The sequence below is a fragment of the Poecilia reticulata genome, linkage group LG5, assembly GCF_000633615.1.
Source record: "Poecilia reticulata strain Guanapo linkage group LG5, Guppy_female_1.0+MT, whole genome shotgun sequence".
NCBI lineage: Eukaryota > Metazoa > Chordata > Actinopteri > Cyprinodontiformes > Poeciliidae > Poecilia > Poecilia reticulata.
The window spans coordinates 9,118,493-9,145,969 of NC_024335.1; the positions used below are offsets into that span (position 1 = coordinate 9,118,493).

The 27,477-nt window shown below is 37.3% G+C and overlaps 2 protein-coding genes across 2 annotated transcripts; one reads left to right on the forward strand and one right to left on the reverse strand.

Annotated features, from left to right (window-relative positions):
- The first annotated feature begins 147 nt into the window (after positions 1-147).
- Positions 148-10,155, forward strand: LOC103464374 (protein Wnt-2b-A). The gene is made up of 5 exons (XM_008408423.2): positions 148-829; positions 3,982-4,202; positions 4,980-5,257; positions 6,796-7,060; positions 8,684-10,155. The coding sequence occupies exons 1-5, from the start codon at positions 669-671 to the stop codon at positions 8,911-8,913; spliced, it is 1,155 nt and encodes a 384-aa protein (XP_008406645.1). The 5' UTR covers positions 148-668; the 3' UTR covers positions 8,914-10,155.
- Positions 10,156-12,368: 2,213 nt separating this feature from the next.
- On the reverse strand, positions 12,369-26,640 carry LOC103464373 (suppressor of tumorigenicity 7 protein-like). Its single transcript, XM_008408422.1, has 15 exons — positions 26,458-26,640; positions 25,965-26,047; positions 24,803-24,962; positions 24,664-24,718; positions 24,399-24,514; positions 24,249-24,327; positions 23,762-23,850; positions 23,282-23,382; positions 22,996-23,110; positions 22,816-22,888; positions 22,618-22,720; positions 15,898-16,048; positions 15,663-15,755; positions 15,400-15,539; positions 12,369-13,693 (listed from the first exon to the last, which is right to left on the reverse strand). The coding sequence occupies exons 1-15, from the start codon at positions 26,624-26,626 to the stop codon at positions 13,598-13,600; spliced, it is 1,623 nt and encodes a 540-aa protein (XP_008406644.1). The 5' UTR covers positions 26,627-26,640; the 3' UTR covers positions 12,369-13,597.
- Between the last annotated feature and the right edge of the window lie 837 nt (positions 26,641-27,477).

Here is a 27,477-nt window from a genome sequence, read left to right on the forward strand (position 1 = left end):
RSCYTTKSMWTTTTKRWKRAAMYKSMWYYTTTTWAAWKWWAWTTTWAAAATCTGGGAACTATTCAATCTGTGGAAGGATGCGCTCACAGGTAAAGTTTGTGTTAAAAAACAGAATTTCGTTTGCAAAAGTTCATCACAATGCTTTTCAGTTCAAATCAAATTCACAACCGCTGTTTGTCATTTTGGAAGTCAGGGCAGGGCGAGGGAAGAAGTGAGGGGTGGCGCACAGCTGACGCACCAAAGCAGAACGCTGCGCCTCTCCGTGCGCATCTTCTCTCCCGGCTGCTGGTGGAAAGGCGAGCACTGGATCTGTCCCCGTTTCTGATATTCCTCCCACTGGACTGTGTTATTAGTTGAGTCTGTCGATTTTGAGTCCCTCCAACTTTTCCGAACTTCATCCTGAGGCTCAACAGGGGAACTAAACCTAATGTCGTCCCATCTATTGGCGACGGCGCACTGAAGTATCACACATTACGACCAATCTCTAGTGCCAATGAAGGTGGTTACAGATGTGCTGATCCAAACTTCGCTCTGATTATTGTCTTTGGAAAGCCAATGGAGACTGAAACCACTTTTTCCTCGTTGTGAAGTTCTTTTTATCCGCCGATGATGGACGGCGGACAGTCACCGGGGACTTTCACGTCTGACTGTACGTCTTTTACCAACACATGAGAAGAAGAAAAATGATTTCCCCGATGAACACCAGGAGCTTATCAGACAACAGAAGTGCGATGGCGATTAGAAATGGGTCTAAGAGGCAACATCATGCCAAGCCCATTTTTATTCTGCTCCTACTCATTTTCACACCCCGAGTTGATTCATCGTGGTGGTGAGTTTGATCTTGAAGTATTATTTTTGAACTTATGTAACTGGACATGTAGCTGCTGCAAAAATGTTTGGAGGGATTTTTMTTATTCACATTCCTGTAAATTAACGTAAAAATAAATGAAAGTTTTTTTTGTTTTTTTTTTAGTAATTCAATTTCAAATTAAAACTCTCATGGCACACATATTTTAAATGTTTATTTACATGATCATGGCCTGCAGGTGATACAATCCTAAAATTCAGTTTATCATAAAATTTAAATATTGAATAAGGACAACAAAGGTCAAAGAAAATTTCTGGTCAATCAAGCACAGTGACACTGTGGTCATAATACCAGGAGTTGGAATGTTAGGCAGGGTAGTAAGGTGCCAAGTCCATGTATTGTCAAATTCCCTTGTAGAGAGCTGCTCAGTGACAAGATCCGGCCAGGACAAGCATGTGTAGACTTGGATTTCTGAGTGAAAGGCAAAACAATCTTCAATCAGAAAATTGTTTTTTGACCACAACAGCTTTGTCCTTTTTCTCCTCGGTCCATGTATGGTGTTTTGGATGTTGTTTAAGGTTCAGGAATGGCTTAAGATGAGTGATACAGTGAAAGCCTACATCCTGACTCCTGAAACCAGACTTCAGCTGTAGCCCACACCTTGTGAATCTCCCTTGTGGTCGGACATGGCTTTGTTTCACAGTCCCCCAGTTGATTGTGCATAATTCTCTATTACACAATTTTCCTTCCACACAACTTTCCATCAATGTGCTTGGACACAACCCTCTGTTCACAGTCAGCTTCTTTAGCAATGACCTTTTAAAGCTTACACTCCTTGTAGACTGTCTGCTGGATAACTGTCAAGTCAGCAGTCTTCCGTAGGATTATATAGGTTGTATTATGGACATAACATAAAATTGTGTCTGTATGGTGTTATGTAAAAGCCAAATAATCTAAAACATCATCAAATAAATACTTAATATATGTATATAACTTTGTGTGCGAATTTCCATTGATTTGCTACTAAAACTATTCAAGTTCATCTACTTTATCTAAATATGTGCACTCTCCCATGTCTTTAAAAGATCTTTGACTCTTTGTGTGTTTATGTTATTCTTCTGCATGTCACTGCACAGAGAGATATTCCCTGCAACAGCGTTCTGAAGATTAATGGTGTGAAGAGAGGTTCCCCTATCCACCTCTCATGCTCAGAGTATAGGTGGCAGGTGCAGGCAGTGGTGCATGAGTAAATGCCCCTTGAAGATTTCTCTTATGGATTTTAAATGCTCTCAAAAGAAGAAGAAAAAAATCCTGGAGAAGAAGCAGCACCTTTAATCCAATCTAACTTGAAATCACACCTGCAAGAAAATGGAATCTGATGAATTTTTAGTTTCCTAATCTCTTTCCTGTTAGATTTCTGTTTTGAATAGTGTTACTGTTAAAAATGCTGAATGATATTGCACAGTATCTGCTTTCTGTTGTTTTAGCAGCTAAAGTAATTAAGACGATCACCATAAATCTCCCTAAATGAACCGCTCCTCACTTTCTTTTTCTCTGTGTCCTGTTGGAAACTCTCGGGGCTCTTTCTGTACATCACACAATATAAACACAATAAGCATAAGTCGTGCCTCTGTTTTGTTTTATTGCTCTGGCAGATTGTCACGGTCAGAATGGGAAAGGACAGCCATAACAGGAGTGGAAACAGCCCGCTCGGTCTGTTTCTGTTTCAGTGGCCCGGTGACACAAATGGGGCTGCGATTAAGCATCAGGATGATATCCGGAAGGAGAACAGAGCTTAAAGAGGCCAAAACAGGGAGAGAGGCGAGAGGGGAGCCTAGAGCGATCGTATGGTTGATCTGAGCTCTCACTTATACTGGAGGTGGCTGTTGATAAGTGAAGCCCACCAACAATGCCACCATATGATCCGTACTCTTATGGGCTGCTGAAAAACTCAGGGATAATAAACAGAAAGTAAAATTATTAATAGGAAGTCTAAATTTTTTATGTGAATTTGTTTTTGTTTTGTTTTGTTTTGTTTTTTGCTGCTTTTTTCCAGTTTGAGTTTCCCACAGCTGCCTGAACATTTAATCGTATCAAACAAGAAACAAACTTAAACAATGAACATTTTTACATTTTTATCTTGACACTCAAATTTGCATGTTCATAATTCAATTTAAACTTTTGCTAGAATGAAATATGGCTGTATAAATGAGAAGTGTAAAATCAAACACGAAAGTAAACTGAGAACATAATTAGTGGAACAATCAATAGTTTTTTTCTTCTTCCGAACTTACTTCATCCTGTGAAAGACTTATGTAGTTAAGTTCATTATCTACAGCACCTCTGGTAAAATGTACACAAAAAATTTGCAGTAAATTGCTGTAATAGCGACTCTGTAACCCTAGGTTATAACTCTTCATTGTTCATCACAGCTTGAGTTGCTTTCTTCTTGTAGTCATTTCCTGATTTWTGAAGATACATACATTTGGCTTGCTTGGTATATTTTCTAATCTTTCCCATTTTGAAGTGTTGCTAAAACAAGTGAGACATCAGATCATGGAAACAAATGATGAAAAACTTATTCTGACACCAGTGATTCTGTTTAAACAATTATTTCACAATGTTGGAATCATTTTTTCTATTGAATGCATTCAAAGGTTAGAATTTTCAATGTTTTTTGTTYGTTCAGTGTAAGATTACTCAAATGCAATGAAATATGAATTTATTCTTGTGCCTTTTATGTAGCTTCCCCAGGGTTTCCAAAAAAGTGGCAGAGTACAAGTTTAATTGTTAGAAATTAAATCTGTAAGCTGGAGTTTGAACACATTTGACCTGATCAAATTTATTCAAAATGAGACTTCTTTGTTCTTTCTTGGGATAGAAAACTTTGACATAAACAAATATTTCTTAAATATGAGTAATGAGTAACCCACCATCAGACATTTAAGTGCCTCATGAGTTTGTTAGGCAGATTGCTTTCCATTTGAATTTTACATCATATAAAATATATGAACGGTTTTGTAACCCAACATCCAAACATTGTTTTAGCCAACTCAAGAAAAAAAGAAAAAGGAGAAAGCAAAAGTTAATCTGCAGCAGCAATCGCAAAGTGACAAGTGCCACTCTGATCAAACACTGCGCTCGCTCTTCATTTGCATTGTCTGTGACGGCAGGTACATCGGAGCACTGGGAGCTCGGGTGATCTGTGACAACATTCCCGGCCTGGTGAACAAGCAGCGGCAGCTCTGCCAGCGGCACCCGGACCTGATGCAGTCCATTAGCGAGGGGGCCAGCGAGTGGATCAAAGAGTGCCAGCACCAGTTCAGATACCACCGCTGGAACTGCAGCACGCTGGACCGCGATCACACTGTGTTTGGCAGGGTGATGCTGCGAAGTGAGTCTGAGATTTCTCTCTGTGCACTGCTGCTGTGTGACAGTGGTTGCTTATGTAGATGACGCTCGAGTTCCTTTTCCTCAGAAAAGCCGCAYGAGTAAAGAATAAACTTTAAATCAACATTTATCCTGGAATACAAACAGAAAGAGAAAGTGTTGTGGGGGCATTTTACCATCTCTGGAATGAAGGAAGATTGGGAAAGTGAATGTTCTCYGAAAACAAGAAGCAGATCGAGAGATCCACACTGGTGATGTATAAACAGTAATAGAAGATGTAAATATTTGGGTAGATGTATCTGGCAGCCAGACAAAGCTTCACTCCCTGACATATCGCCTGTGCTTTGCCTCATTGCGTGAGCAGGAATGAGAACAGGAGGAGGGTGGAACAGCCAGACCAAATAACCCCCAGAATCTCCTCTTGTCTGAAATGAAAACACAGTTCAGGGACCCAGAAAGCCACCATCTGTTCTAATTGAAAAACAAAACAAAAAAGGAAACAGAAAATAAAAGGAAAAGGAAAATTGTTTGGCATGACACTGTAGCCACAACTTTGTCTGGTCCATCTAGAACAAATGGTCTGATAATGGCACTCCTACTTAAAATATACAGAGGAAAAGTTCCTGTATTTCAAACTMAATACTAAGTAATTCAAATCCTAAAATAGAACAAAATGACTGCAGGTGACTTAGGGTAGCAAAAAGGACGTTTAAAAGTCAATCAAAATCAAATTAAAAGTGTTGCCTTTTTCTCTAACGCTGACATATATTTCTCCATACAGGCAGCAGAGAAGCAGCATTCGTTTACGCCATTTCTTCAGCTGGAGTGGTCTACGCCATTACGAGGGCCTGCAGTCAGGGCGAGCTTAAAATCTGCAACTGTGACAGTCTCAAGCGGGGCCAAGCAAGCGACGACAAGGGCTACTTTGACTGGGGGGGCTGTAGCGATAACATCAACTATGGCATCAAATTTGCCAAGGCCTTCGTGGATGCTAGAGAAAAGATGGTGAAGGATGCGCGAGCGCTGATGAACCTGCACAACAACCGATGCGGTCGGATGGTGAGCAGCAGCAGTTCTAATTTTAGAATTACAACTTTGGATGCAAGTCAGAAAATAAGTTATGTTTCCTAATTCCTAAGAGAAGTCCAAATCTAAGAGGGACATTTCAAAACTTTGAATATTGTGAAGCAATTCAATATTTTTTCATAGGCTTCAGGGGAGGCAAGTTTGTCAGTCAGTCAAGCAAAGTAACACCCTGGTCATKAAACCACTGCCAAAGGTACCAYACCTCAACAGTGGRTACAGGTGCCAAGTCTTTCTGGAAAATTAAGTCAGCATCTCCATAAAGCTTGTCATCAGAAAAAAAACATGAAGTTCCCTAAAATACGCAAGTAGATAGCTGTGTTAACTGTGGGCTTCAAAGACAATGGACCAAAACCAGTAGATGATAAAGCGCACCAAATCATCATCGTCTGTGAAAACTTTACACTGAACAGCAATGTGGATTCTTCAGACTCTGGGACCTTGATTTCAAAATGAAATTCACCCCTTACGTTTATCTGAAAAGAGGACTTTCAACCACTTAGCAAATGTTCAGTTCTTTTTCTCTTCAGCCCAGCTATGAGACGTCTGATGTATTCTGTAGTTGAGGAGTGGCTTGACATGAGAAATGAGACATCTGTTGCCCATGTCTGTTACCCACAATGCATAAGGTCTGAATGTGCTGACTGCAGCCTCAACCCATTCCTTGTGAAGCTCCGTCTGCAATTATCTTTATTGCTGATGCACCTTTTTCTTCATAACTCTGTGAACAACCAGTTTCTTCAGCAATGATTTTTTGTGGCTTACTCTCCTTGTTGAGGGTGTCAATGACTGAATATCTCCTGAATRTCTGACAGGTTAGCAGTATAACTTACTGACCTAGAAGGAGATCATTTAGAGTTTTGTTGCTTTGAGTTTATTACCTGATTAGATTGTACCATCATGAATGTCAAATATTGGACTTTTCCACAATATTAAAAGTTTTTAAGACACYAAATTCTGGAGTTTTCATGATATATAAGCCATTACAAACAAAAATACAAGGAATAAAAGTTTGAAAAAGTTCATTCAATGTGTGATGGATCTACACATTATAAGAGTTTCACTTTAGGAAAAAACTGGACGTGCACCGGAACTTGTATATGAAAATAAATGAAAGGAATTCCTATTTATTCCTATTTAAAAGTTAGAGTTCTCAATTGGTTATTTTGTTTAATAGTTGCAAAATTCCTTCACATATACTGTAGTAATTTTTCATAACACATTCCTGATTATGATTGACCATTAAGATGACTAACAATTTTGTCACATAGTTGAAATTATGTCCAAAATGAGAATGTAGAAAATACTGTGTCTATATCTATATATAAATACACATGCCTGCAGACCAARAGGACGATACAAAGTTTATTGATCTTTTAAGATCCTAAATGTGATCTTGAAAGATCACATTTAGGATATAAATTCAGTTCTAAATAGAGCTAACAGCAGAGCTGATTACACCAGCCGGCAACATCAACAGCTTAACACCCTGTCACCTCTGACCCCTGCTCTAGGCAGTGAAGCGCTTTATGAAGCTGGAGTGCAAGTGTCACGGGGTCAGTGGTTCCTGTTCTCTGAGAACCTGTTGGCTGGCTATGTCTGACTTCAGGCGAACCGGGGACTACCTTCGGAAGAAGTACGACACGGCCATCGAAGTGACGATGAACCAGGATGGGACTGGCTTTATGGTGGCTGACAGGGACTTCCAGGGAACCACCAAGAACGAATTGGTGTATGTGGAGAACTCCCCAGATTACTGTGTCAGGGACCGGATGGCAGGTAAGTGAATGAGTTTCAATTTATTGCAAGTTGTTTGTGATGTACAATTTTCTGAAAAGATTGGTTCAAATTGGCCAAATTGATTTAAAACTGTACATTGAGATATCAAAGTCTCACACTTTGGGGATCATGAATTTATTTAAGAAATTCAATTCAAAACCTGAAACTCATATATYAATCAGTGATATATAAAATGGTAATTGTATTTTATTAATATGGCTTACAACTTATAAAAACTAAAAAGCTTTACCTGACTGTGGAGAATTTCTCAAAAAATCTGAATATTACAAAAAAGCCAATAAGAGAAATGAGACTTTTCATTGAAATGTCTAGCCTACTGAAACATAAACCCATTTAGTGTGCAGTTTATGCATTATACAATGAAATGCAACATCCATCTGAAAAGAGGATGTTGAGGCTTGCAACAGTCTAGTTTCTTTTCTCCGTAGCCCAGACACTTGTGAGGTGTCTGGTTTAGAATGACCTTCCCCAAGGAAGGTGACATGCGTTGCCCTTATTCTAGTTACGTCTGTTTATGCATATTCTTAAAGCACTGACGATCTGAAAAGCCTGAAAAAAACATTTCCATGGACCTGTGGTGTTTCTTTAAAACATTGGGGAAAAAAATTAAAATCTAGATTTTCTTTGAAACACCGTTTTGAAAAATGACAAACAGATGGTGAATCATGCACTACTTTAAAAAAAAAATGGGTAGAAATCCATCCTCTCAAGTCTTGAATTCCTCCACAGCTTAAAGTTCAATAATTTGACCTCTCACATCTCCTTTAATTCCTGATGTTTGCTTTGCCCGGTTGTCAGATCCATCCCCTTCAGCAGACCGTGACGGAGTTCACTGTTAGCAGATTAGATGAGGTTAGCATGTGCAGGGGATGTGATGGCACTGATCTTACAAATTCCTCTGCTCCTTCCAGCATTTAGCTTGGTTGCACTTTGACTGAAAGGGACATGCTGTCTTACCTTGTAAAAAAAAAAGTGAACTTAATAGTGGTCTCTGACTTGCCACTTTAGTATATGCCTGATTTTCCACTTTAGTATATGACCACAATCTGAAACTATTTTGCCTGGTAGACTGAACCTTCTGGAATAGTGAGGGGAAAAGTGGTATTTTGGTTTGGTACACAAATCATTGCATCAGAATATCTGCTGCTGTTGGCCAACTGGTAGAAATACCAATTTCACCATAAATAAATTGTGAAATCTATGCTGCGGTATGTTACATTTAGTAGTAGTTTTTGATACAGTGATGTTCCATATCTGCGTGGTGGCACCGCTTGGAAGTAGCCCAAGCACAGGTTTGTCAGTTGTGTGTATTTATTTTTGTGTCAGTAAAATATACACTGGTCAATCCAGATTTTGATAACTGTACGCTGAATAAGGCTATTTTTTTTTTTTTTTTTTTAAACATTGACGTTTATGAAACCATTATTCTAATTGTGAAACCACAACGTTATTATTTTATGATACATTTTTGGGTAACACTGTTAAAGCATGTAGCTAATTAATGAAAAAAAGTAATGATAAGTGGAAACTATTTAATATAACCTCTTTAAGTTCAAAGTCTCTAAATTATTTGGTCATTATACTCTTCTCATCACTTGACAGGCTCTTTGGGGACAGCTGGCAGAGTCTGCAGCAAGTCCTCAAGAGGCACAGATGGCTGTGAGGTCATGTGCTGTGGACGAGGCTACGACACCATGCGTGTCAAACGTGTTACCAAGTGTGAGTGCAAGTTCAAGTGGTGCTGCGCAGTGGAGTGCAAAGACTGTGAGGACGTAGTGGACATTCACACCTGCAAACCGCACAAGAGGCCCGATTGGTTGGACATAACTTAGCAAAAAGGCAAGGCCARAAACAGYCACAATAGGCTCAAGAACTCGCTCTAAAGATTTCCTATAAGTGGGATCTTGTGACTGCAAAGGCTTTGCYGTTTGATGCTTTGATCCTTCTCCATGCAAGGACTTCCTAAACCTTGAGAGGAGGAAAGAAACTGGAAAAGAAGTCCATTGAACAGTTTACAAGACCATTTATGAGACACTTAACTATTTGTTATTAAATGGTTGAATATATTATGAAACTATTATATTTTGATCTTTGACACAATGCATTCTTATCTGAAGATGGGAGACGTAGCCATAATAACAGAAATACCGGATCTAAAGTAACAGAAAAAAAATGCTGCTGACAATGTCTCATTTATAATTGACGGTAGACATGCATGTTGTTGTTTTTATTCTAGATACCTGAGAATTGGAAATGTATTGGTTGGCAAAATAKCTTACATGGGGGCAGTAAAACCGATAAGTTTTTCTGAAAACAAAAATCMTGTTTAGACAGTATTGCCTTTCAGAGACATTGTGATTAATTAATTCAGGGTCATATGTTGCCTTATTCAATCTTGAGTAAGTAGTGGGAAGGTGATTTCAGTGAGTGGCCAAAAAGTCTTTTTTTTGTTTTTTTGTGGGAATTTCTTGTTAACAACTATCAGGGATGTTAAAGACAAGAGWCTCTGAAAGACTACATTTTTGGCAGAAATTAAGATTTCTTTTTTTTATTCAGTTATTAAGACTCATTTGAGAAAACAATGATGATCCCGTCTTAGACGGCTTGTGACAAACCTTATGAACTGTCAGTACCTTACAAAGAATGGATTTATCTTTGTAAGGTACTGAGAAAGATAAAGCTGAGTAAAACTTACTCAGCTTTACTCAGTTGCAAAGCTGAGTAAGTTTAAACAGTAGAGAATTTGGTGTGTAGTAGTTTTCAATGTTMATGCATTCAAGTCTGCCTTAAATAATGACACAAAAATGTGAATCAATAGATTCTGGTATTAATAAYTCCTGTTCAGGACAGTAGAATAGACTGCAAACGGGTCCATTTCCAAAATTGGAAACAACTTATATTATCATTAATTATATAACTGCTTGCCATTAAACATTTTTTGCACGTAGCTCCCAACCAACTGAAATGTATCTGATACAGGCAAATTACAAGGGTACTACTGATATAATGTAGCACACACCTTTCACGTTACAGAATTCTGAAATAAATAAATTATAATATTTGTATCCATCCAACCATTGTCTTGTCTGAGATTGGGTTGCAGACRTAACAGATCAGAAGATGCATACCTCTCCGTGGCCACACCCTTCAGCTAATCCTACGAGGCCACAATATACTCCCATAATTTAAGGATCACATTTGTGCTCAGATGCATGTACTGCTTTTGGAGTCTCCTTCAAGAGGAGCATGAACTGAGACATCTGAATGTCTCCTTTTTAAGTGAAGAAGTAACAACTAACTGGTTTTCTTCCAGGGTTGTTGTGCATATTTAGCACCGTCCGCCCGCCCTGTAATGAGCTTCCCTGACATGCGTTCCCAGACATGCGTTCCCACAGCATGATCCTGCCAGCTTATTTATGATACTGTTTGTTCTGTAATTTCAACAAAACTCTCAGGTGTCACAATTGTATTTATACCGAGATCAAATGACACATGGGGGTACTCTATTTACTAATTAACTACCTTATGAAAGATCGTTTTACTGAAATTAGAGGCATCAGATTAAAYTGAGCTCAACAGTTATATAAACCAGACTTTTCAGATCTTTCAAGTTGTTGCGTATGAAACTTTAGTAATGCACATTATAATCTTGTCTATGCTTTTAGCCCAGTGCACAAGCACTTAGTCTCATACTGCTCCTTGAGAACTTACAATTGTCAGGAAATGAGCCAAAACATTACAAAAACCATTGTAATGGCTCAAGATCTTAAATATGACAGCCTAACATCTGGTAAAGCAGCAGTGTTAGGCCTTCTCAGACACAAGTCTTTAGAAGGGTTTATGGACCTAAATGAATTTGACAACAAGCTACGAACATTAAAAATGAAGAAATTGTTTCAAGACCACGCAATGCGAACAACAGCCAAGAGAAAGTGCTTTAAACAAAGCCAAATGATACACCAAGTCAAAAGTCAATTACAAGTAAAATAGTCTGTTTTCAATTTCTTCAGTAGTCTGAGGTGGGTTTGTTTTTCTTAAAGATTAGAAAGGTGAAAGTTGTAAGCAATAACTTCTGACTGATTTAAAACGCTCCTGGGTTTGATCTGTATTAAAAGTTCAGCTTTTGAGTATGTTAATGAAGACATTTTAAATTTAGGTATTTTTTTCATTCAACAAAATAAATTTTATCTGATGATGAAATTGTTCAGGTTGGACTGAGGCCAGATTCTTTTGTCCAAGTGAAGCTTTGGTCCAGGGGGAAACAGGGCAAAGGTCTTGAAGTACACCTGACAAGTCTGTATACTTTGTGAGTAGAGTAGTTGTCTTGCGATCGGAAGGTTGTAGGTTAGATTTCAAGCTTCCTAATGAAACATGTYGATGTGCCTCTGGGCAAGGCACTTAACCCCARGCTGCGTATTGGTGTGTGAATGTGACTCTGGTGCAAAGCGCTTTGAGTGGTCACAATGACTGGAAAAGAGTTATAGAAGTTCAGTCTATGTACCATTTTAGATGCAATTTACTTTTGCATAGCTCATCTAGAAATATTTGACTGGTTTTATACCAAGTCACACTTCATTTATTACCAATAAAGACCTCATGGTATCTTTAAGGAACCAAAGCTCCTTTTATACTTCTTTGTGACTGTGGCATTCAGAGGACAAAAATAATAAAGCTTACTGTCTTGATTTATTGTTTAATTGGCTGAATTGCGCCAACAATAAAGGAACAACAGTTAACYATTACTCATACTTAAAACAATTTGTGTGGTGCCTTATTCTCCACATGTGATCCCAGTTGAAGTCTGTAAATATAACAGGAGTGGCATCAAAGGAATTCTCYGCCAACAAAGTTATATCAAATCAGCATCTCAGTTTAACAACATCTCAGAGCTAAAACTGTCCCAGGGGCACAGAGTGGTTTATGTGTTTTTTTTACTGTCAGAAGAAAGAATTGTCATTCATCCCGAAAAAACCTTWACAACTCAACAATGTTTTCACTGAACCCCATGCATTTAACATACAAGTGTGCTCTTTGTTTGGGCTATTCTTGTTATTCAGATTAGGGATGAACTAAAACATGTTTCAGCTTGAGCACATGAGCACATCATCTCTAAAGTGACATATTGAGGAGGAAGCATCATGTGGTAGGAGTTTTTTTTTTTTTAAGCATCATGTGGTAGGAGTTTTTTTTTTTTTAATCAACAGGGATAGGGGTGCTGATTCCACTTCAGTATGTATATATATATATATATATATATATATATATATATTAAAAAAAACATCACACATGAGAGGGAAGAGACATTTATTGTAGGTGTTTTGCTGTCAAACCCATTGGAAGGTAATTACAGTTGTGAACACATTCTCCTGTCCTCAGCATGCCTTGCTTTATTTCAGTAGTACAATGTAGATATATTGCCATCAACTTTTAAAAATCAGCTTGGAATGAAACAWAGTCATCGGTTACCATACATTTTATCAATTTGTGCTCAGGGTTTACCTCGCCTCCCACTCAATGACCATTGGCGATGGGCCCCAGATCCCTGCAACTCTGCACACATGAACTGGTGTAGCCAAAGGATGGACAATCAATTTGGAAAGGGCATACGAAGGATTAGTAAAGCCATTGCAAAGTTTTTCAGTTCATTAAACCCTTTAACAACAGAATAATTATGTTTATATTTTTAAGGAATCATTTGTAATCAAACTAGATGTGTTCAGTGGCATAGAATACTAACAAAGGCATTTTATTTCAATAATGGTTCTTATGGAAATGCTCTCAAAGTGAAGATTTGTCAGTATAATTTACAACTGGACAAATTAGTTCTGACAATGTAATAATGTAATAAAATCTGAAAACAAGGTCAATGTTTTTAAGTGAGACTTAATTTAAAAGTCTTTGTGATTGAATAAGTCTTAGGTTTCACCTCTCAGTAATTTAAAGAGTTGTATTTTCAGGAATACATCTATTTTTACATCAGATACTGACTGCTTGGCATGTACATGTTTAGCTTAAAAAGAATGGAAAGTGATCAATTATATGGCACATCTAAGAAGATGCGTCATATGAGAAATTATATAGTTTCCTTCATGACTTTTTACAGACACAAACCTAATGGTTAAATGGGCATTGGACATGCAGATCTTAATCATTTCATTTTAACAGTAGCTTTCTGATGAAAACTAAAAATGCCTGAATTTACCAATACAAACAACATGACAGGATAATTAGTTGTAAGTGGTATTCACCAAATCAGTTCTTGGAAAACCCCTATTAGCTGGAAGCATGTTGGAGAGCATCTTAGAAGTGTTATTGCTGTGTTGATACAACCCTGGCCAATATAATCAGTAACAATGCAGCAAGTGGACAGCAATGCTGAAGACAGGAGAGCAAACACTTTTTGTCCAAGAATTTTGAGTGAGATTGGTGTTTGTGTTTTTATTAAGTGTGTGTGTGTGTGTGTGTGTGTGTGTGTGTGTGTGTACACGTGAATGACTGAGTGAGACAGAGATGAAGTCAAATCCGAGTCAGCTGGTGCCAAAAACTGGACGGCATGAAGTTTTCCATTTTGTCTGCAAAGAAGCCCAGCGGTGCAAAGAGTGTGCTGAAGAACTGTAAGTAAAGGAAAAGCAACACCAAGCCTTAATTCATCGTGCCAAAAGTTTCTCAGATTTTATGTTGAGGAATACCAAAATATACTGGATATATTATGTGTAAATAATCAGGCAGCTCTAAACAGCTCTATTTGCAATGATACTAATGGTCAGACTTCAGAACAGATGAAGTGACAACTACATCTTTATCAGCCATTTGAATTCATGCTTCCTGTTCTGTACTTTCAAATAAATAAGTRATCCTTAACTTTCTTGGTTCTGAAATAAAAAAGGCTGAATATGAACAGAGTATAGAAGACCTTTTTATCATGTTATAATGTCTTTCCCAAGGTATTGTTTTGACTCATTCATGCATGTTAGAGCAATCCTTGAATCTCCCATGGCAACCATTTARAGGTTCCTAAACACCTGCTCACACAATGTGCCGCCTATTTCCACAGAACTCCACCTTGGAGCTTCAGTCAGCAGCTSAGCTTCCACCACACAGAGCACCCCTCCTCAGCTCCTCCCCCACTGACTAGGGGCAGCAGCAATTAGCAAACACCTGGTGAAACTGTACGTCTGCTGAGCTCATGTGAACGCTTGCAAAAGGTATCATGGAAATGCATTGTTGTGATGACGTGTTGAAGGTAGAGTGTTGAAATGCTCTTAAAAAGACAAAGGCTAATTTCAAGGCTTTGAATGCACCTATGGTGCAAAGTCACATTTCTAATCAAGTTATGTTTGATATATACATAGCAGTTGAAGGTAATATATTTGCATGATTRTGCTAAAGAATGGAACTATGTGTCTGGAAAATGCATAATAAACCCCTTTAATCCAAAATCCATTCATACTTGTAAAGGGGTCTCTTTATATAAAAGCTGGTTTAGGAATAAAAAYGAAAAAAAGAGAAAAGAAAAAACAAAACGAGTCTGTAAAAGGCCCTGGAAAACCACTGAACATTTTCTAATAAAACTGCAGCGAGTTGCTGATGGAAGTTGCATTCTTGATTAAGCTACGCAAGTTTGATTGATGCGTTTGACACATCAATAATTTAAATAAAACAGTAAATCATCTTGTAAAGCCAATCCAATTTAATAATATAAAATAATTCAACTTATTATGCATGACAGATACCCATAAATAATAAAACCTGCAGACTGTAAATACAACTCTGCAGTCATAGCAGCAGCTTTACTAAAATCTGTTTCTCCTCAGAGGGCAGAGCTAACCTCTGAATTCCTCAGCTTAACGGTTTCATGCTTTCTAACAGAACATTACACAAACCAGGCACCCTGGGTGTTGAGTAAAACTCTGCCCTCGAGTTTTAATAAAACAAAGCAAAGAGCACAACATGTTCTCTATGACCTTGTTTCTGTGACGAAAGAAGGCCCAATGAGTCTATGTAGTCAGACGTAATAAACAAGTCAACCATAAACTAAAGATTACTCCAGAGTACAGAGTGTGGTTAAAAACAGTTTCTGTAACAAATAACTATAATAGGAACCCATTCACTCATTTATAGCCTTTAAAGGTTAGGCTGCCATGAAGCTTATGGTACTGGCAGACATTGAAGACAGAAGCTGAAAGTGATGTATTTTCAACAAAAAGCCCATAAATTAGCAGAAGATAACTAACTTCTAAATAACTAATTTAAAATATTTAAAATCACTATCAATAGATGTTCATAATATGTCAGAGTTACGCAATGACAATACTTACTGCTTTGGCAAAAACACCCATGAGCTCAGGAAACTGATGTGTGAGCATGGCCAGCATGGCAGTGAAAGAGCAAAGGCCTGCTGTGAAGAGTATGAAGAAGGGAAGCTCTTTCTTTGGGTATACAGACACCTCATGAAAAGCTGGAACAAAAATAAGAAAAAAATACACCCAGAAAATTGATATAAAGGGAAGATAATTGTTCCAAATTGCTCAAAAAGGGAAGATAAACCCTTCTAGAGCAGGTTGAAGCTGCTGAAACGTACAGGGGAGCAGTTCTCTATCTGCCGTTTCTGTGCATCCTGGGTAGGGGTAAAATAGGTGACCCTTTTCCAAGGGGTATGGAATTATCCGGAAGGCTGAAATGACAGAAACTGGTTATAACAAAGATTTATCCAAGACATTAGGAAATTATAAAAAAAAAATGTGACAAAGGGAAAAAAGGACACATTTGCTAGAATTAGATTGTGGTAAAGCAAGAATACAAACAGTGATACATACTGCCCTCCCAGGTGCAGTGTAGCAGGTTTAAGGCTCCTTCTGCTCTTTTCCAGTGTTGCAGGTGGAAGAAAGCGTATGCTACTGCCTCACTGTCCCCCCTCTTTAAGATGTGCTCGGGAGGCAGAATCAGGCTCTTCATCTCTAACAAGTACTATAAATGGGAAATAAAAAAATGATGAATAATGTTAAATGTTTGTCTTGCATGGTCTCCAATTCGTTTTGGGGTCTGATCACAAGTCAKAGTCATATGATGCTTTGCAAAAAACCAATACCTCTTGAACATTGCCACATTTTGTCTAAAGCACCAATGTGCCTTATTGATATTTTGTAAGACAGACCAATAAAAAGTAGTGTCCAAATGTGAAGTGGAAGGAAAATTATATATAATTTTCAGAAGTTTAACAAGTAAGGAGCTGAAAAGTGTGGCATATATTTGTATTTGGCCTTTTGTTTTGAGTCTTTCTGTGGAATATCTCTAACTTTTTACAAYGTTTTAAGTCTTAATATGCAAGTTTGTTTAGTTTTTTTTTTACCCCATAAGTATGTTTACTAAATTCATCTTCTCACTAATTCTAACCATTTTCGCAGAGAAAAAGCCTTCCTACAGCATGATGCCACAATCACCATACATGAAAAATAGACATATGTTTCAAGAAAATGAAAACAAAACTGACATAAAAAGGCAGGAGAAAAATAAAGCAGATGGAAACATTACCYATSTTTTTATGTGAACACAAGAAGTGCATATTTCAACCCAATTGTAAATTAAAGTCGTACAATCTTGTTTTCAAATGAATGCATCAATTTATTTGACGTGGTGTAATATTGTATCTATTTAAAAAGCATAAAMATTTGAAAAATCTGACACTTTTATGCAGTTTCAATAGTTTACTTTTATTGCACTAATAGATTCTCAGTCAGTATTTGACTGAGTCGAATTGTGCAACTCGTCCTGCTAAACTCCCTGCAGACTGAAAATATATTTTCATCATGTGAGGTATTTGTGAGGTATTTTTGAGAGCCTTGTTTTGCAATTGCATGGAGGGGGAGAGGCTGGGGTGTTCCCAAGCTTTCTGTTATTGTTACAGTTCATTTTATGAATGTGTAACATGTCCAGATCAGCCCTCTATTCTTTACCAACTCTAAGTTTGTTCAGTGAATTAGTTTTGACCACTGAGTTGACAACAGCTGACTAAACAGGCAGTCTGCCTGAAATAACAGATGACAAGCTTCTTGAAATACAAGTAAAGGTGTTTTGTTTAATGTTTTTCTGTCATACATATATTAGTTAAATTATGCAAATGTTAAGGAAGTCACTATTAGCTCGATGCACGATGATGAACCTGCCACTCTATAATTTACCTCTGTGGTGCCAAGTGTAGCAAGGGAGTCTGTAGAACAAAGCCCCTGTGCAAGGCTGGGGGCCCCCTGGGCTGGATTCCCAGGCGGCCAGCATCACAGAGCTCTGGATCTCAGACTGACACTTTGGGAAGGTTGGCCCAGAGTTAATCCTGTCTAATCCCCTCCATGGTCAGAGGCTCAGCCAACCAGCCTGACCACGCTGCTTCACCCCTCGCCCCCTGGACCGCAGCTTGCCCAGCCTGACCAGGCTCATCCTCCTCTTTCTACAACTTCTCTTTTCATTTCTCTCAGTTTGACAGTCACACAAGGTATACAACCTCTAATGTTCTCTATGTTGTTTTAGTCTTTCACATGGATGTGAAAGAATCAATAAGAATGTGTAGCATGCACATAAGACAGTTTTCAAACATTGCTATGATGAAAAGTCTTTTTTTGTTGTCTTCATTAAAGCACCGGAAACAAATATGCTCTACCTCTATTATACATCTGTTTTGTGTTTCAATGGCAAATAAAAAAAAGCATAGCTTTAAGTAATAATGTTCCAGCATTGCCTAGCATTTGACATGGCAAGCATACACAATTTGAATTATAGCAAAGCCAGACTGCCAAAAAACTACTTGGACTTGCCAAAATATTCCTTGACATCAGCATAGCAACTATGCTGATGTCATAAATATCATACATGCCATAAATATCATACATACAATCTGGGAAAAAAAAAACTTACCCAAGTACCAAAATTTCACAACAATGTCCCATTTATGACATGGCCTCATCCTATGTGAATCTTAAGCAGGCATTCGGACTGCACTGACTGTGCATGTTTCTCTGCATGCTGAACTCTTGAACTGATGTCAACCTGGTCTACATTTTGATTCAATCATACGATTGAACTTTTTTCCTGGATAATTAGTTGATCATTAAATATGAAAAAAACTAAATCAACAAAAATAATCCTTTAAAAAGAAGCACACTTCTGACAGTACTGCAGTTTCCATGCCAGAATACAAGAACTATACCTACAACCTATATGACTGTGGATCAGTGGGAAGATAGAKGTCCTACAATCCAAAAGGTGAGTTATTTGTGTAAGTTTGTAAGTAGGATTGGGTGAATCTGGTTTAAATGTAAAGCGCTTTGATCAACATGAACAGAAAAGTGTTGCCTTTGCCAATATTATCTCCRTATGTCATTTACAAACATAATACACATACTTAAAATATGAGAGACCCCGTAACAGCCATTTAATTTTCTGAAACAAATTGGCATGTTTTTTTTWWATTCACCAACAAACATGGTAASACAGGAAATTGACTTAAGGCTGCTTTTGAAATCTCTTCAATGTGAGGAGTCGTCTTTCATAAAAATCTTTCATCAGAAATGTAGGTTGCATCCATCCATTGACAAAAGGTCAAAAWTCATGGAGAAAACTCCATTTAAAAATCTAATAAAAATCAATTTTGCATATTTGTGTCCTAAATAAGCACTACAAGATACATTTTGAAACCCACAGACAGAAACAACCCTTTAGAGGAAGGAAGGAGAGGTCAGCAAATGCAAAATCTTTCTGTAACATAATCTTGAAAAAGTGAAGTAGGTTTTTTTCCCAGCTTTATTTCTGTCTTTACCCATACTGAAGTGCTGTTGATAACAAGCGGAGAGTATACAGCAGTCGCGCAGACCTGCCTCTTCTGTGTTTTAAGATTAACCATTTAGAGAGCCGCTCAGCTGTTCTTCCTCACATGCCATGGCATTAGACTTGGTGACACCTTAGTCACACACCCCACCACCACCACCCTGTTCTGAGGTCTGGCTCTTTAGTCCCAGCCGCCTCTTTGATGAAGGGATTGAGTTTCATGTGTTCTCCTTTTATCCTGGGGCACTCATAAGCCCAGAACATAACCCATAAGCCTCCGTCTGATTTTCTTCTGTGGCTCTTTTTGCCTCTGACATACAAGCAACAATGACATCAGCTTTGTAGTTGCTGTATGATTGATGGGCATGCATTTTTGAAACTTGAAATAAAAAGATTWAAAAACTCATYAACATACAGCTTTAGCCAATTTTACTACAGGAAGGGAAAATACCAGAAACCTTTCAGCATTTGGGTAAATCTGAAACTACATGGCAAATATCTATAGCTGCTCCATTTTTGCTGTCAAAATCAAACCTCATGCATCTTTGTTTCAAACTAACTTAATCCTGTTTCTGTGTCTCAATTTACAAACTGAATAGCCTATTTTGGTGGCAACATGAAAAGTCCATATTTCAAGCTCTGTGATGAAAAACTGCTGCTGAAGTAAACTAGCAAAAAAAATTGTAATTGGATCACCCTGCAAGCTTAAAAATGAATGTGGATTGCCAAACGGGGTTGTAAATGTAAATATAAAGCAGATCAAGGTAGCAGGGACGTGTAGTTGGCTCTGCAACCATTTACAAAACTGTTGAGTTTCCGAAATACCAGTTCATACATTGGCTAAATAGAATTGGCAGACAGATGGAAAAAAGAAATGAAGATTAATAGAAGACTACAAGAAGAGGAGGAGAACAAAATAGAAACCGACAAAGGAGAACTTGAGGCAAGATAGAAAACCTGAGAAGAAAAAAGGAAAGCAGCTGTGTGCGAGGACGACAGCGTTTAGCCACACTGAATTGTATGTGGATAAAGATTACTTGTGTGGACATTTTACTGGCTTTGACAAGCCTGAACGAGCTCAAATAATAAAGCCTTGAATAATATTCTCCTCACACTCGTCATATATAAACCACTTTATCCTCAATGAATTTATTCATTTAAAAACATCTAGTTAGGTCACCAAGCTGATTCTAACCACCAGACGTGTCAACAGTCAACTACAGAAGAGCTCTTGGCCAATTTTCTAACATTTTAGGATACTCTTTAAGGTCAAYGTCAGTTWCTTTTTAAGAAATATAATCCAAAAAGATATAATAGAATTAAAAATATTTGTTTCTAGTAATCCTGCCATYAGTTGTAATTTATTATAGTAGTTGTATAGACTATGCTATACCTTATCAATGAGAACACAATTATTTAAAAAGGTAAGATTGCTATTGTGCTTATTAAAAATTATCATCATTAGGTTTACTGCGACAGACTGGCGACCTGTCCAGGGTGTACCCCGCCTCTCGCCCGGAACGTTAGCTGGAGATGGGCACCAGCAACCCTCCCGACCCCACCAAGGGACAAGGGGTAAAGAAAATGGATGGATGGATCACTAGGTTTACTAAAAAGCTGTCTTAATTTTCCAGGTCTCTTTAGAAAGGCTGTAAACTCATTTAATTTGTCTCATTGTAAAATCATAAGCACCGTTTGACATCTGGTTACATAAATTCACACCTGTAAATCAGTAATAAACATACTGATGTGTTGAGTATATGGGTGTTAATGCAGTAGCTGGGGGCKGTGCATATCCAACTGCTGGAAATAGGGGAAAGGCATTTACCAGTTTCTTTTTCTTTCAGACATACAGTACATGTGCATGCAAAATTTACATTTATTTTCATTTTTGAAGAGACAAAAAGAAAGAAAAAAGAAATGCCCCTCTAATTTGTTTGTTTTACTTCATTGCAGCTCTGATATTTAAACCAGACCGGATTGTTATCAAGTCACACGTGATGCATCCTAAATGGCCACAATGCTTTTGTAAGCAGTGTTTTCATGTAAATCAGATCTGAACAGTACCAGTGACACAAAAATACACTTTGATCATAATAACAAATGCTAAACTGAAATCATATAAGGTTTTTCTGCTCATACAGTTCACTTACTTTACATTAGGGCCAGATTCATCTATTCACATGCCGATAAGCAAATTATTAGACAACTTTGAGTTAAGTGTCTTGCGCAGGGGCACATCGAGAAATCTTAATTCAAACCCACAATTTTCAGATCCTCTCTCAACCACAGGTGCCACAACAAAAAGGACCCAGGCTTTGGGAGATTAGGGCTTTACTCCTACTGTTGAAAAAAAAAAATCTGTTTATTTGTTAATGTAGTTGTTTTAAGTCTAATATAAATGATTTTTGTGGATTATTTTAAACAAGAAATGTAATTACGGCAAAACAAATGTAWTTACATTTTGGCATGAGTTTTTCCAAGACTCATTGATTTTTAAATCCATTTCAAATTAGTTTTCTAGAAGTGACTAATGTGTGATTAGTGTTTTGGATCAGAAACTGAGAGGGGACTACATGTCAGACAGAATAGTTGCAAGGCATCTTTTGTAGCTCAAGAGATGAGAACATTTCTACAAAGGGCAGAGTTACAGGTGCACTCATCCATCAGACGTTGCAGACAGCTCAAAACAACACCCTGCCCCCACTTTTCAGTGTTTGCATTTTCATACCATAGACTGTTATATGAGAGAGAAGGAGGGAGCCCTGAGCATGTAGGACAATTCTGGGTCAAAAAGTAAATGTTGAACGCTCCAATATATCATGATGAAAAGTGTGCTCAGTTTTGGATGAAGATGGGGTAAGGGAAGATAGGAAGATAAGAAAGCAAAATGAGGGTATGTGTTGAGAAGAGAGATGGTGACTCCCACCATCTCTCCTCATCTTCCTTCCCAGGACAGGGGAAGAAGATGAGGACTCTCACTTTAAAACGAAAGTGATGTGGAACACAGGAAGAGTAGCCATTGTTACGGCAAAGGCTAATGGAGATCCAAATAAACAAACACAAATGATGAATATAAATGAAYGTTGTGTCATTAACATTCACACAAACTAACACACTCTCCTCTTTAGAACACGAGGATGTGTGACTGTGTATATTTCTGTGATATTTAATCACAGACATGCAACTGATGTAACATTTAAAAGAGGCGTACAGAGRCATTCAGGTACAGTTTCGTGTTCCTTCGGTTCAATGTAAATCCAGCAAAACATAACTCTTCTGTTATGCTATGATATGTTTTAAACAGAACATTTGAACAAAAAAAACCATGTACAGTTTCAAAGCATTGTTAAGCAAGCGTGAAATAAAAAAAAAAGAACAGATATGTCAAAGAGTTCAACAAGGCTTGTCTGAACTGAGAATATGCTGAGATTTTAGGTACAATGACCCACACTGACATCTGCTGGTGAGTCAGCAGTATGTCAACACTTTTATCTGCAAACACAGTGTTCTTGATTGCTTCACTTATTGTTCCATCTGACAATTAAAAAAAATAAATTGAAAATGATTCAGGTATTTCAAAATATAGAATTGTCAGAGGGTACTTCTTTGTATTTAGGGTTTATGAGTAGGATGAGTTCAGCCCATTATTTCATAGTTAAATATCACTTATTACATTGATGTAAAGCTTTCATGAGGTCCAGTTTATACTTATTACTGACCTTTGGCACATGTGGATTGAACTCAACAGCTCTGTGTATCGCCTCCACAGCATTCATCTCTGCTGTGCTCAGCCCTCGTCTAGAGGCTGCTTCTGGAGAAAACCTGAAAAAAAGTCACAGACAGTGGGTTTAAATGATATGGACAGCAGATGATTTACAAGATTAGCAACTACTTAGTTAAGACAAATAGGAACATACTTATCTGAAACTGCCCGTGCTTTCAGCAGTGCAGATGTGTAGCAGATAGTGGCAGATTTTGGCAAACTAATATCTAAAATAAAAGCAGAAATAGTTTTGTGGATGTTGTACAATTATTGTGACATCAGAGCTACTTTCTACGACTAGTTGCAAAATATTCAACATTCCGTTTAGTCTTACCATCATATTTTGCGAGGACTGCTTGGACATCAGCGTATGCCTGAAGCTCCAATAGTGCCTCCAAGAGATTTTCATGTATATTTAGCATTCCCAACAATGGGAACTCTTTCATTAACTGAAATGAGATTTTAAATCACATTAGCACTACATATTCTGAAATGTATTTTGTGTGTGTGTATACACATATACAATATATATACACATATACAATATATATATATATATATATATATATACACACACAAATACATTTGGACAGATATGCATTTGTTTGAGAGAAACTCACATCTCTCATCATTTTTACTGCTTCTTTAATCCGGCCCAGTTTGCGTGCACACATCGCCAGTCTGCGTTTAATGTAAACCAGTAGATTGATATCTTTCCCAGCTGTAGGTCGCAAAGAAGACATATGCAGTGTTCAAGAAGTGTTAAAAAATGCGGAACACAAGTAGAATTAACATATGCATCCAGTAAACAGAACGAATATAGAAGAAGCTGCTAATTAGCAGAGGTCAAAGTTACAGCAATATATAATTGCACAGCTCTTTACAGAAATTAATGAACCAACTGCAGACTAAAGTCAATACTTTACACATTTGAGATCTGGTGTTGCAAAAGAGCATGCAGAATTTTACATTGCACTTGACTACATCCATTACCATGGACAAATACTTTGCTGAGTATATTCACCAACTTTGGGGACTTGCATTTTAATTGATCAGCTTTTGGATTTCAGGAATCACTGTTCAGTCGCGTCCATCCTTACCAAAACTCAGTGCTTTTCTAAAGAGGCGTTCAGCTTCTGTGATGGTTGTGGCTTCCTCTTCTGCTAGCAGCACGTATGCAGCAGCACATCTGCACATGCAAACATGCACAAAAATGAACAAAAAACACCCAAAATATCTCTTTTGAATTTGACAACTAGAAACTACTGTTTTTTGCAGATGTACCCAATGTAAAATAGCATAATTTATAAGAAAGGGGGAAAAAAAAAACATATATTCAAGACGATTCATCAGATATGCAAACAAGCTCCTATGACACATCTGTGTCATAGGAGCTGTGTCATTGTACTGTTATTATTAGGTTATCACCAATCAAGTGATTAAAATGTATACATTTTCTCTTCAATAGCTTCGACAGGTCAAATACTAATGTAAATCCCTAAAAACTATRGATTTATGTTGTGATTTTTGAAGTTTCAGTAGCATGATCTGGGACATGATTGGCAGCTGTGTAAAAGTAGAACTTACTCATGGTTCATTTCTATGGCCTGGTAAGCAGCTCTGATCCTGGCCTGAGGATTTCTCTCTCTCCATGCCTTCTGCATCACTACGGAGATATAACGAGCTAAGGTTTATGAGGGTTATTTAACAATGAGTTAGAAGTAACGTCTAACAAACCTGCATCCTCTGGCCTTAACTGTTGAGTATCTCCTGTGAAAAAGGTCTGATGATCTTGAGCAGAAAGGTTCATATCATAATAGGTCAAAGGTTCCTTCCCTGTCACCCAGGTGTACCTGCAGTACATACATATTTCACCAGAAACTTAAACTAAAATAAGTACAATTTCTCACTCATAAATAATATATTTAATAAAGTGTGGTTTCTRTCATGAATTATAATTTTTAGATGACTTAAAACAGCAGCTAGTTATTGTCATACATACCTGTTRTATTCTGCTCCTCTGAAAAGGTTTAAAGGATTCCTCCAGACCTTGCAATCTATCAAAAGCAGGACAACTTGTCAGCACATGGAGTATTAAGATTCCTACTGCTTTTAAATACACAAAGCTCATATTKATTTACCAGAAACACTGGGTCTGGAATCTGCCTCTCCATTAACTGATGAGAAGAGACCAGTTGAYGAGCTGCTCTCCACCCCACCCAGCAGAGGACGCAGGTGGCTCACAGACACTTGCTCAATAAAGGACGTGCCATATTTGCGAAAATACCACCACTCAAAAATCTGTTCCAAGTAAAAAAAAAAAAGCATTGAAGAGAAACAAATATAAAGCAATAGTTATATTCTCATGTCATTATAAACTAACATTAGAGAGCATGMCAATAATTCTAAATCTTAACAATGCAAAACAATCAATTAAAAATACTCATGTTTAAATAAATTCAAAAAGACACAAATAGAAGGTGGTAGATGAAGGGTTAAAGAGAAATAGCAATGTATCAAAATATGTGAAAAGAAATTGAACATTTGTGAGTCATTATGTTGATCCGAAAACAAAACTTTTAGAAAATGGTTTAAAAGGAATATTGACAAGTGTTTAAAGAGTTAAATTCAGRCAGAATAAAATACTTTTACAATTGTTTTGACTAACTGAAACTAACCTAGAACTTTCATTGAGGGATCGTGTTTTGAAATTGGAATTCCATTACAGACATGCATCCACAGTAGTTATTAAAAGTCTTGGTCAAGTAAAAAAAAAATCATAAAAATTTWAATGTGGTTCTGTAGATGTGCACACACTCCTATAACTGGGTATTTGGCTTTGTTCATAATTAACCATTACAKTCAACACCTGTTGGGAGTGCATAAATTTACCATCATTTAAAGTGCTTATGATCAACCCTAAATAAAGTTCACCTGCTCGTTTTGGGTTTTCTTAATATTTTCTTAAGTTACATTTTAAAGTCAAAGTCAAGGTCCACCGACAGCTCCCAAAGCACCATAAGGGTCAATTTGCCAAAAGGTGTCATTGATAAGATATGCACAAAATTATTTTCAAGCCATTGGCACTTTCCACCTGACAAAGGAAGGTGGGAAGACAGTGTGTTCCAGAAAAGAAAAGTGATGTCTTAATCTCTTTAACAGGGCTGTTTCAACTTTTTATACCCACTAAAGATGTGCAGAACAAAAGCCCTTTGGATGGCGATGGTGTATCCTTCAGAGGGTGAAAAGTTAGCACCGAGATAGCATAAATAAAAAGCTTTAATAGTCGAGTTGGAAACTTACAAGGATAAGACCAGAGATAAGGGAAGAGGTTCCGGTGAGAGCCACGTAGAATTTAGGAGTGAGAGTGTTCAGAAACACTGAAGCTGAAAGACAAACATGAAGTAGAGCAGTCAGATTTGTGCAACCTAAACCACAMAAATGTGCTGTTCCGTGTCGTTTCTCAATATGACAATAAATGAAAGTTCAAACATAACTACTTTTTTGCATTTATATGACAATAAAATATCTGCTGTCGCATTTGACGCTATTTAGCTAATTTAACCGACTAATGTAAAGAGCATACTTCTAAAAAAATAAAAATATTCATTAAGAATGGGAAAAATGTTAAATATCACATGATAGAATGTAACTAAACAGACAAATTCCGCACAAAAGACCATCTTTGTTCGTGTACTCACCACACAAACAACGAGCTGTCAAAATAACGGCTGCTGAGATAAAAGCTACAAACCCTAAGGCTAACAGCAGCTAGCATCAAACTGCAATAATTTACCTGAAGTAAGAGTTTCCTGCAGTTTCAGCGGACTCCACACGACATATACCATAATCAGCACCATGCCGAACCAAACGAAGCATACGTAAGTCCATGACCAGGAAAGCCAAGACTTCAATTTCTCTAAAAATCCGAGAGATGGGGGATTACTGCCAATGGTGTCCTCCATGTTTCTCCGGATGTCTGTAAACAGTGGCGTCACGTGACCATCGAAGTCAAACTGCTTTTATTTTGTAGTTGCAAAATCAATTTCCGGAAATAAAATAGAATTCTGTAAACACTTTTAAGTCAATGGCTCTTGTGTGACGAATTTAATTGAACAAGTTGAAGGGCCATCCAGAGGTTTTGATACATCATGATGGACATGAATGTTATATTCATTTTGGGAGGTGGAATGATTATAGAACAACCAACTTAAATTTTAAAAACAAGAAATTTGTCATAATTAAATAACCCCTCTAATATATGGATAAACTTTGCAGAGGATTCAATGCTCTGCAAAGCTCTGTTGATGGTTCTGTAGCCATCAACACGATTCTGGTATAATTCTGGATTGATATTTTACCAAGGCAGAATTAGGGGAAAATCTGAAAGTTTTCTGTAATTTACTGATAAACAGTGAACCAAATATTTATGAGTTTGAATGTATAATTTTACCATCAGGGAAAACCAACTGCAATGTCTAATTATCCTCGCAATTCTTTTTTTCAGTTCATTGACATTGCTTATTGTATGATCACACCAACCCAAAAAAGAGGACAAATTCTTTTGATTAAATGATTAAAATACTAAAAAAATAAACTAGAAATATTATCATAACTGGTTGGTTTCACAGATGGCATTTACATAATTAGCCTAGTGTTTTTAGGCAACTTTTGTAACAACATGAAGCAAAGTAAAAAGTAACTAAAACAGTGTCTTCTTTTAAACAGCCATATAGTATCTTTGGTAAAGCCTGAATAATATATTTATAGAAATATATTTACATAATACATTAAACGGAGTAAAGAGTTTATTTCT

Excerpts from the sequence above, each read along its gene's own strand:
- LOC103464374 (XM_008408423.2), top strand. The coding sequence starts at position 669 with ATGAGAAGAAGAAAAATGATTTCCCCGATGAACACCAGGAGCTTATCA. Across the intron at positions 4,203-4,979 it reads TGGCAGGGTGATGCTGCGAA|GCAGCAGAGAAGCAGCATTC; the intron begins GTGAGTCTGAGA and ends TTCTCCATACAG. Across the intron at positions 5,258-6,795 it reads ACAACCGATGCGGTCGGATG|GCAGTGAAGCGCTTTATGAA; the intron begins GTGAGCAGCAGC and ends CCCCTGCTCTAG.